Below are 12,078 nucleotides of genomic sequence, written 5' to 3' on the forward strand. Positions count from 1 at the left end.
GGATCAGGTCCGACAGACATTGCTGAATGCGGAGAGCAATACGCTCTCCGTATTCAGCATTGCACCAGCAGCTCACAAGAGCTGCTGGTGCAACGCTGCCCCCTGCAGACTCGCTGCCAATTGGCTGCCAGCAGGGGGTGTCAGTACGATCGGGTTGAATTCTGGCGATTTCTGTTCGCCACTCATCAGAGCAGGCGGACAGGGTTATGGAGCAGCGGTCTTTAGACCGCTGCTTTATAACTGGTGTTTCTGGTGAGCCTGCAGGCTCGCCAGAAACACGGGCCCTCAAGCTCCGTACGGAGCTTGATAGATAGGCCCCTATATGTTCTCTAGGCAAATTTATTTGTATTCAACATTTTATAATCATGAGAAACAGTAAAATGCCCACTTAATTATGAAACCATATTTGAGATATGTTAAAGTAAGAATTCACCAAACATATCATTTAAATGTAAATAAGTCCCTTCCAGATTAAACCAACTAGACATCCGTAAAGGAAAACTCTGCAATTTTCTTTAATGATTCAGATAGAGCATACAACTTGAAATGTTTTCCAATTTACTTCTATGATCAATTTTGCTTTATTTTCATTATATACATATATTTTTTTTTGGTGAAGAGCACATCTAAGTAGACAGTGTGCACATGGTTGATGTATTGTATGGCAACAGTTTGTGAAAACACTGTTGTCAGGCATCTAGTGTTCTTCCAAATGTATTATAAAAACATTCTTGCAAAACAGTGAAAAGGCTACTGAGCCCGCCTACCTGCTCTTCAACAAAGCATTTTCTTTCTAAATACAGGGAGAGTCCACAGCTGCATTCATTACTTTTGGGAATACAGAACCTGGCCACCAGGAGGAGGCAAAGACACCCCAGCCAAAGGCTTAAATACCTCCCCCACTTCCCTCATCCGCCAGTCATTCTTTGCCTTTCGTCACATGAGGTTGGCAGAGAAGTGTCGGAAGATTATGGAGTAGTCTCTTATGGAGGGTAGTACTCTTTGAGATTGGACTGGAGTTTTAAGTAGTATTGTCAGCCTCTCAGTGAGTGCATTGATGACAGTTAGAGTCCGGAGATGCAGTGAGAGTCTTTCTGCGAAACCATCCCGACTCATATTAACAGCTCCATAAGCAATCAGCGTTGACGAGTTTTGCTGCCTGCTTTTCTGCACTCAAGTCCATGTCAGAAGCGCTGCTACCATCTGTCAAACCTGAAGGACCGTGTTGCTGTTCCACGGCATAGATTTCGGTAAAATCGTTTCAGTTTTTACATGCTTGTAACGTTAGAAGACAGGGTCTCAGTTGGACTCCTTTATCTTTATGGAGGGGGTTATTGAACAGTGGGGGCTGTAATCATGTTTGTTATGTGATTTTGACTGCTCTTGTGTAGTGACATTTGGGGCTCACAGGTTATTTTCGAGCTGTGCAGTTTTATGAACTGGCGCCTTTTTCTTAGCGGGAGTGAATCCCGCACGTTGCACCACGTGACCGAGTGTGGTCACGTTTTTGTTTCCCATTTCCTTATTCCTGACCGTGCAACTGCGGAGAGGATCCGTTTTCTCTACCTGTCTGGGTTATAGGAGGTGGTGAGTGCCCCAGCCATTGAGGGTGTAAGGTGCCAGTTGTTTTTTGACCATAATCTACTTAGTCAAGTTATGGAGGATTCTGATATGTTTGAGGAGATTTCCTCTGATTCAGATTTTGATATCTGTGTTTATTGTGAGGAGGCCTGGGTAACCCAGCCCTCTCAATTATGTTCCGTATGCCGCAATAGAGTGTTCTCATCTTCCCATGTTGGAACTTTAGAGACCAATAAGCCATCTGCCTCTGAGGATTCAGCATCCCGTGAGGTGTGTTCCCTAACATCTTCTGTTCCTACACAGGTGGTTGCCCCGCAAACCGTTACTCCTCCTGAAGGAGGCATTTTTCCACCAGAGGTTACTGCATGGTTTCGTATGGCCATTTCTCATTTGCATCTTCCTGCTACGTGCAAGCGAAGACTTAATCCATGTAATCCTGCCCAAGGTCCGGGATGTAAGAGGACTTTGGTATCTGCTCAGTCTTCTGGGGATTCGGTGTCCTCTGTGGATTCAGCAGTGCTACCTCTAGGGTCAGAGAACCCGGATGCTCCGACGGAGGTGAATTTTGCTTTTAAATTTAGAATGGCTCACCTACGTGTACTTCTGAGAGACGTTTTGGCAATGTTGGAGGATCCTATTTCTGATCCGTCAACTGAATCTCAGTCTGCTGATTCAGCTAGCGAGCTTGTTTAGACGACTGGAGGGATGGTGATCCTATTCCTTATCTTCTTTCTATTGTTATTCTTTGTTTTTGTATCAGATTCCCAGTTCAGAGCTCTTGATGAATTGTGTCGCATGACGGGGCGGTTCCTGACGGTTTAACTTTCCCTTGAGCTATCTCTTGTGTACGCTTGCCTATTTTCTTTTCTAATCCAGTTAGGATAAGTTTTTATTTGTTATTTTTTGAGCGTGAGATTATGTTGAAGCTCTTCTTAGGAAGACTTTTCGCTCTGGGATTCTGGTATTAGCGGTTTGTATGTCGCGATTGATGGAAGTTCTTTAAAAAAAAAAAGGTTGTCTCTGGTCGGGGTGTTCCCTCGATATGTCAGAGACTATAGTTAAGCTTCTATGTTTCTGTTTATTATTCTCAGTTTTCTGGCACTGCTAGAAATTTTGAATTTTCCATTTGATCCTTCAACAGATATGTTGTATCCTTTATATCGGGATGGTCCTGGTTGGGTATAGTTTTCTCTGTTCTTTTGCGGTTGGTACAGATATGTTGTATCATGACTAGCAGGCTGGTCCTGTTTGGGTACTAGTTACCTCTCTTCTTTCCTCTCTCAAGAGGTTGTTTTCGGTCCAGAGGAAGCCCTTCTATCCTGGAGGTCAGGCTGGTCCTGGTTATATCGTCTTGGTTGGGCGTCTTATATTGGATCATATGCAGTCCAAGTGGCCTACGAGTTAATTCCCTGCTTTACAAAACTGTGACTTGGAGTTTGAATTCTGCGGTGGCAGCTTTTGTTAGGAACTAAATTTGGCCTCTCTTGAGGAGGGGAGTACGGGGGACTTTTTGTAGTCTTTTTCCCGGTTCCTTTTCACAGGGGTGTAATTTCCCCCTCTATTGGTGCTCCATAGGGGTTCTCTTTGGCTTGCTATGCTCTCTGTGTAGAACTTATTTTTTCTTCCTCTTGAGGGTCAATATATACGATTCTCTCTTTTTCTCAGGGGGATGGATATTTTCCTATCATCATGTTGAGGAAATCTGGGTCTTAGGAACTGTATTGGTTTCATAACCTTGTTCTGATCCTAGCTTTCTGGAATCTAGGGGGTTCTATACAGTATCCTGTTTCCCTTGGGTTCTGGTGATCCTATTTTTGGTGGTTCTGGTTTCTCCATCGCCTGCTAGGAGTTTTAAATAATCTCTCTTGTCCCTTCCAGTTGGTTTTGGAATGGAGTTCCTGGGGGCAAGCTCTATTGGTCCGGTGAATAGCTCATCCACCCAACAACCAGAGGATTGGGATTTTGAACCCAGCTGCAGCTGATTTAGGCTCCTGGGTGGTTCTTGATTCTGTTTGATTTCAGACAGGAAGTCTCCTAGGCCTTTGGAGTTAAAATACTCTATAGGCTTGCCCTGCTGTTTTCCTTCAGTCCTTCGTTGGTACTGTGGGTTGGGGATGTTAACAGTCCATTTTTCGGCTTGACATGTTGCTATCTATTCCAGATTTCAGAGATTCTGGTTAGGCTGCACCGGTCACCTGTCTACAGTATATCTTTTTCTATCCGGGAAATACCTTTGATCTACTAGGGCAGTTTGGCTTATCTCTTCCATGGATGTGGTAGAGTGTCTCTAGGTTTCCTTCTGTTTTCTCTTTGAAGTCTTCGGTCACTCTTTCTACTCAGAGGACCTGGTCTTCTGAGTTTTTCAGTTACGTTTTTCTGAAAGGGACTCTTCTTTGGTGTGTCCTTTGATGGATCTGTACCTTTGGTGGGATCCGATCTAGGTCTGGGTGTTTGTGCCTATCCTAGTCTTATCCTTTAGGGGATCGTGGTCAAGGATTCTTACGTAGCTCTCTGGATCCTTCAGTGAGGGGGAAGTTTATTCTTCTTTGTTCCCTTTGACTTCTCTGGGTTGATTCAGTCTGTCAGGGGTGAGTATCAGGGTCCTGGTGCTCCTTTTTTGTGCTCCTTATTATGAAGTTTGGACAGGGTCTTTGCCCTTGGTATTTTGATGTATCATGAAAGGGTGTCAGTCCTTTCCTCAGCTGGTAGCTGGTCCCTCATTTCCCTTTTTTGGTTGATGGCCTTCCCATCCTTGGTTGGTGGGGGGTGCTGGTCCTCTATGATTTTATTTTCTTCTTGAGGTTCTCTCTGGGCCTTCCAGGGTGTCTTGGAGAAAGGGTTATTAGCCAGTTCTTGATAGGACGGCTAATTCTTAGCCTGAGGGTTAACCTGGCTGTCTAACAGATGTGCGGTTACGGGTGGTCTCACCTGTCGCTTCTGCCCAGACATGTGGGCTCCTAAACAGATCTAGTTACCTGTTTCTGTTCCTTTCTGAGGTCATGAACCTTGGTGTTCGTTTCTTGTTGCTATAACGCGGCCGGCAGTCAGGCAATTGTGTTCAAATTTTGTCCGTCAGGACTTCAGATTGCTTGTCTAGGATTGCATCGGTTCATTGTATCGATGCAGCATATGGTCCTTGAATTTGTCTACTCCTTGACCTGTTACGTTTAGCCAGCTTAGCTGTCTAGCAAGTGGAAGGTCTGCAGTTTGAAACCAGCTGCTTGCACCTTAAATGTGTGCTCGCAAGTTTCTGGAATATCTATCCAGGTTCTAGTATCTCTCGCAGTCGGGTTATCCACCTTCCTGGGTCTTCTTTCTAAGGAGACTTTTTCTTCGGGTTCTGCAGGGGCTTCTCTCCCCTTTTTGTCTGGGATCGTACTTTGAGGTCCTCTCAGTCTCTTTAGCTTTTTCTTTGTTTATGTGTTCTTCCTATGGAAGGGTACAGTGTTGGGAGTTTTGGTTGTTCCCCTTGTTGTGTCCAGGGTGGAGTGTTTCTTCGTCTGACCACGTATTCAGCGGGACTCTCATCTCTGATGTGGGCTCTTACAGTCCTAATTGTTGGGCAGTTACTTGGTCCTGCTCCTTTTTGGGTCTTTTGCTGCTGTTGAAGCAGTTTTTGGGAGTTGGGAAATTATTTTCAGACTGTGGTGCCCGCAGATTGGCCGCCTTCTTGTTACCCCCCCTCCCCGTTAGCATTCAGTGTCCTCTATAGCTTGGGTAAGTAATGAATGCAGCTGTGGACTCTCCCTGTATTTAGAAGGAAAACAAAAATTATGACAACAAATAATTTCCTTTCCTTCGATACAGGGAGAGTTCACAGCTCCCGTCCGTGCTCTCCAGGGGGCAGCCCTACATTTATATTATTGATCTTCTGGCACCTTTTTCACCCTGATATTTATCCTACTGTTCCTTGTTCCCTCGACAGAATGACTGGGAGATGAGGGAAGTGGGGGATATATTTAAGCCTTTGGCAGGGGTGTCTTTGCCTCCTCCTGGTTGCCAGGTTCTGTATTCCCAAAAGTAATGAATGCAGCTGTGGACTCTTCCTGTATCGAAGGAAAGGAAATTATCTGGTAAGTCATAATTATTATTTTTTTTTTATTTAAATTTTTTCTGAGTTATGAAAGAAAAAAATAGAGTTTCGTGTTCCTTTAATAGATTTTAGTACATTGTTGCCCACTGTGATTTTATGACTGTAATATTTCATATATTTGCGCTGGATAACAACTAAGAATGATTGCTTACAGACACATTTTATGTTTTGCATATTTAGAAAAGTTACGTTCCCTATAGAGATAGCAAGATGACTCGAATTCTCCAGGATTCTTTAGGGGGGAACTGCAGGACAACCATGTTCATCTGTTGCTCTCCATCCAATTACAATGATGCAGAAACCAAGTCAACCCTGATGTTTGGCCAGAGGTACTTTAATCATCTGTAGACAATAACTGAAGGTCAGACAGTTTAAGGTGTCACATTTAAACATAAAACATATGTACAGGGATTTTTTAAACACTAAAAGTAAACATTGTGAAATCATTGTGGTCAATTACACATTATTCAACTTCAATTTCTCTATTTTTAAGTAAAATAGAGTTCAAATTTATATTATTAGTCTTATCAGCTACATGTTATTAATTACCCAATATAAAAATAAAGGTTGCTTTATGATATTAGAATATTAATTACTGTACAGTAATACAGCAGTTTTTTTTTTTACTTTCCCTTCATATACTACCACCCACCCACGTTTTGAAACTGGGCTATGTCAGCAGTGCATAATTGTACCACAGTTTAATGATATGCACACATGGTCAGTGATATACTACCCTAGTAGTGGCTGTTTGACAAGGGGGCAGCAAAACATTATTTTCTTAGATTTGTTTAAAAAAATAATTAATGTGTTATGGAATTGTTAGTCAACAAAATAAAATGTTAATGTAGAGTGGTCTATTTTGTTAACTACAAAGTCCACTGTCCATATAAGTCTGTGATCACTGTCGGTTCCACTAAAAGTGGATTATGCAGTTTTAATCTGTCTGTATTTTCATAGCGTAACTTCTATCACACATTGATAGCCTTAAAATCATTTCTTTTCAACATTGTATCAAATTACAAAACATGAACTTGACTAAGGCCCAATTTAATATGCATAAAACACATCATTTATTTTTCTATACAATTTTTTTTCTACTAGAGAAGGATGCAGCAAACGTCTGTGTAGTGCTTTAAAGGAGTTAATATACAATACTTTCTTACCATTTATGATAATGTAAATAGGTTACACAAGCATCCAAATTCATCTAGAAGAAAGAGAATTCTGTTTGAGTCTACTATAGGTCATATCATAAAGAAATACAATGTAGACATGTCTCCTCAAGTATATTGGTTTGTTGTTTACAGAGCTAAGACCATCAAGAACACAGCATCAGTCAATCTGGAACTGACAGCAGAGCAATGGAAGAAGAAATATGAGAAGGAGAAAGAGAAGAACAAGACTCTTAAGGACACCGTACAAAAACTGGAGGCTGAGCTTAGTCGCTGGAGAAATGGTGAGAAAGAACAAACTACTGGTAGGTGTTTACCTGTAAGACACTTCACCCACAGACTGAGGTGATGTAAAATGTTTGCTTTACTTAAAAACATCTTTTATTCTTTACTAACATTTCCTTCCTTAAAGAAACATTAAATCATATTTGTTATTTACAGATAATTAAAAATGTTTATAAATCAAACTAACATTATGGCAGTAAGAGTCACAATCGATACATTTACTGGTGCATGTTAAAAATGATTACATTTAATTAAAACAGATATGTTTTTTATCCTGATTATATTTAGCTAAATAGATTTACTCATATAGCCTTAGCTTATAGTCAAGACAATGCCCACTAACTTTAGTATTGCAGTAAACAATATTAGGATGCTTCATGTATAGTTGTATCATTTCTCTTATATACAAACCTGACACAACTTGCAGGAGAGAATGTTCCTGAAACGGAGCAGCTAAATGATGATGAGCAGATTACCCAGGATACCTGTGATGAGACCCCAGTCAACGATAACAATTCATCAATAGTTATCCGCATCTCAGAGGAAGAAAGGCGAAAGTATGAGGAGGAGATCCGTAAAATGTACAAGCAGATGGATGACAAGGTGTGGATTATCACAAGCTTTGAAAAGACAATCATTGAAATGCCTGTGTCTCAGATTCGTTGGTATTTTAAAAGTATTTTATTCTCATTTCCTGATGCAGGATGATGAAATCAACCAGCAGAGTCAACTTGTTGAAAAGCTGAACCAGCAGATGCTGGATCAAGAGGAGGTAATGTCTGATGTTTTTGCCATATTTCAGCATGATCTTTGTCCTATGGATTTAAATAAAACATTATGCTTAATGAGCTGCTGCCTCGAAAAAAGGAAAGATGTGGTAGGGAATGTTTCATAGAATCATTGATTTTGACAGCAGATAAACAGATAATAAACATATTTCTATCCGAAGTGTAATGAATTCTTAGGAAAGCATTTATGCATTTCCCAAGCATTCTTACATTTTCCTACTGTATTTGTCCCTATCACATTGAATGCAAATCTATCACATGAATCAGCCACCCTTTCTGTAAAAAAAAAGTATTCATGCAGGTTACTCTTTAGCCTGATTTCTCTCCAGTTTATATCATAACCCCTTGTTACAGATCCTTATTGAATCCCAAGGGGTCAATTTATTTAATGTCGAGTGGACATGATTCACTGTAGCGAATCATGTCCGCCTGACATTCTGGTGAAACGCTTATGCAATGCCGCTTCCTGCACATTCGCAGCCAATCGGTCACTAGCAGGGGGTGTCAATCATCCCAATCGTATCTGATTGCCCGCTGCTTCTTAACTTATGTTTCTGATGAGCATCCGCTGCTTATTAAATCTCCCCGCAAGGATTCTATCATATCAACCCTCTCTTTTCTCTTCTTTAAGCTATAAATATTAAGTTCATAAAGTTTTTCCTTGTCAGTTTCATTTTCAAGACTAAATGGTATATTTATTAACGTGCAAGCGTACATGATACAATGTAGTGGATCATGTCCACTGCAGATTGATAAATGCCGACAGCATATGCTGTCGGCATTTATCATTGCACCAGCAGTTCTTGTAATCTGCTTGTGCAATGCCACCCCCTGCAAATTCGAGGCCAGTCGGCCGCTAGCAGGGGGTGTCAATCAACCCGATCATATTCGATAGGGTTGATTTCTGTCCGCCATAGGCAGACAAGTTATTGCGCAGTGTTCTTTAGACCGCTGCTTCATAACTTCTGTTTCCGGCGAGCCTTCAGACAAGGGGCTGTGTGGCTGTTTTACTCACTTACAAGCTCTCAGCTAAGATTTAAAAGCCAGTGGCACCCAGGGCTGAGCATGTTGCAGGGTCATAGGATGTGTACCCGGTCCGGTATGAGAGTGCAGTTCCCTTCCGTGTTTTGTATATGTCTAGGGTGATTACATATGCCTGTGCACCCTTCCCTTGTTCCCAGTTTGTTTGGACTTGAAAGCTTGCATTGTGTGGCGGTTTTAGGGTCCCAGGTATTTTTTCTATAAACTACTATATAATATTGTCGTTTAGCTTCTTGGCATGCTCTTCACCAGTCTTTCACAATGCTGTTGGGTGACTTTATGCCACTCCTGGCGTAAAAATTCAAGCAGCTCGGTTTAGGTTTTCAATGGCTTTAAGGTCTGGAGATTGGGATTGGGTCTTGATCTGATGGTCCTCCATCCACATCTTGTTTGGCCTGGCTGTGTGGCATGGAGCATTTGGGAACATTCTCAGAGCAGAAGGAAGCAAGTTTTCTTCCAGGATAACCTTGTACGTGGCTTGATTAATGCGTCCTTCTGGGTAAGATATGCAAATTAATATACAATGCCTCACATTTTTACTTCAATCTAGTTATAGACAGATTCCCTTTTAGCCACAACATTGTTGTGTACACACAGCTTTTAGCTAGGGTTAGAACAGTGATTCAGGACTATCCCATTACAGCCGTTTTGTGTTTTTTGCCACTGATCAGCAGTGATTCAACCTGTGGGAAAAACAAGTATTTTCTTATCCATATGAATATATATATATATATATATACACACACAAGGTTATCCTGGTTATATACAAGGTTATCTGGAAGAAAACTTGCTTCCTTCTGCTCTGACACTGTTCCCCAATGCTCCATGCCACACAGCCAGGTTAATCAAGGTGTGGATGGAGGACCATCAGATCAAGACTTAATCCCATTCTCCAGACCTAAACCCCATTGAAAACCTAAACCCGGCTGCTTGAATTTTTACGCCAGGAGTGACATAAAGGGGCCTAGTTATCAAGCCGTCAACCTCAAATACGCTGGAATTCCGCAGCGTATTTGTGGCGAGGCTGATACGCCTTAGTTATCAAAGGCTCGAGACCGGCAAAAGTAGAATTTTGTGACGTAAGCTTCGATCCGCCGGACTCAGTCCGACACAGATCGATTCTTACGTCACTCCAGATGTTCCGCACACAAGTGCGGCACATTCTCACTACTTTTGCTAGTTATCAAAAAACTAGCAGGTACGCTCGGCAATTTTACGGCCCAGCGTACCTGGTTTTCAAACCGCCACCCCTGGAGGCGGCGGATCCCATAGGAATCAATGGGAGTCTGACCATAGCGAAAGTACAAGTTCGCTGCTGACAGACATCCCATTGATTTCTATGGAAGCTGTCTGCACCTAACACCCTAACATGTACCCCGAGTCTAAACACCACTAATCTGTCCCCCCCTACACCGCCGCAACTAAATAAAGTTATTACCCCTTAAACCGCCGCTCCCGGAGCCCACCGCAAGCTACTCTATACATATTAACCCCTAAACCGCCGCTCCCGGAGCCCACCGCAACTATAATAAATGTATTAACCCCTAAACCGCCGCTCCCTGAACCCGCCGCAACCTATATTAAATGTATTAACCCCTATCCTGCCCCCCCTACACCGTCGCCACCTATAATAAATTTATTAACCCCTATCCTGCCCCCCCTACACCGTCGCCACCTATAATAAATTTATTAACCCCTATCCTGCCCCCCACTACGCCGCCGCCACTGTAATAAAATCATTAACCCCTAAACCTAAGTCTAACCCTAACCCTTATGCCCCCCTAACTTAAATATTAATTAAATAAATCTAAATTAATTAACTCTTATTAACTAAATGAATCCTATTTAAAACTAAATACTTACCTTTAAAATAAACCCTAATATAGCTACAATATAAATAATAATTATATTCTAGCTATTTTAGGATTTATTTTTATTTTACAGGCACCTTTCAATTTATTTTAACTAGGTACAATAGCTATTAAATAGTTATTAACTATTTAATAGCTTACCTAGCTAAAATAAACTGAAATTTACCTGTAAAATAAATCCTAACCTAAGTTACAATTACACCTAACACTACACTATACTTTAATAAATTATTCCTATTTAAAAATAAATACTTACCTGTAAAATAAACACTAAGATAGCTACAATATAATTAATAATTATATTGTAGCTATCTTAGGATTTATATTTATTTTACAGCTAACTTTGTATTTATTTGAGCTAGTTAGAATAGTTATTAAATAGTTATTAACTATTTAATAACTACCTAGCTAAAAGAAATACAAAATTACCTGTAAAATAAATCCTAACCTAAGTTACAATTAAACCTAATACTACACTATCATTAAATTAATTAAATAAACTACCTACAAATAACTACAATTAAATACAATTACATAAACTAACTAAAGTACAAAAAATAAAAAAAGCTAAGTTACAAAAAATAAAAAAATAAGTTCCAAACATGTTAAAAATATTACAACAATTTTAAGCTACTTACACCTAATCTAAGCCCCCTAATAAAATAACAAACCCCCCAAAATAAAAGGGCCATTTGTGGGGGCATGCCCCAAAGAAAACAGCTCTTTTGCCTGTAAAAGAAAAATACAACCCCCCCCAACATTAAAACCCACCACCCACATACCCCAAATCTAACCCCAACCCCCCTTACAAAAACCTAACACTAATCCCCTGAAGATCATCCTACCTTTAGTCGTCTTCACTCAGCCGAGCCACCGATGGAACCGAAGTGGACATCCGGAGCGGAAGAAGTTAATCCTCCAAGCGGCGCTGAAGAAATCTTCCATCCGATGAAGTCATCATCCAGGCGGCGCTGAAGAAAAGTCTTCGATCCGGCCGATGTCATCTTCAAAGAGGCGCTGAAGAGGTCTTCTATCCGGGCGAAGTCATCTTCCAAGCCGGGTCTTGAATCTTCCTTCTGCCGACGCGGAACCTCCTTCTTCACCGAAGGACTACGACGAATGAAGGCTCCTTTAAGGGACGTCATCCAAGATGGCGTCCCCTCAATTCCGATTGGCTGATAGGATTCTATCAGCCAATCGGAATTAAGGTAGGAAAATTCTGATTGGCTGATGGAATCAGCCAA

General features: G+C 41.2%; 1 protein-coding gene across 1 annotated transcript in view; it reads left to right on the forward strand.

Annotated features, from left to right (window-relative positions):
• The window catches only part of KIF5A (kinesin family member 5A), a 189,366-nt gene that overhangs the window by 106,736 nt on the left and 70,552 nt on the right, over positions 1-12,078 (forward strand). The window contains 4 exon segments of the mRNA XM_053708192.1: positions 5,855-6,003; positions 6,985-7,133; positions 7,562-7,737; positions 7,838-7,906. Of these exon segments, the coding sequence (XP_053564167.1) occupies positions 5,855-6,003; positions 6,985-7,133; positions 7,562-7,737; positions 7,838-7,906 (543 nt within the window).

This window comes from Bombina bombina, chromosome 3 (assembly GCF_027579735.1).
Source record: "Bombina bombina isolate aBomBom1 chromosome 3, aBomBom1.pri, whole genome shotgun sequence".
NCBI classification, from domain to species: Eukaryota; Metazoa; Chordata; class Amphibia; order Anura; family Bombinatoridae; genus Bombina; species Bombina bombina.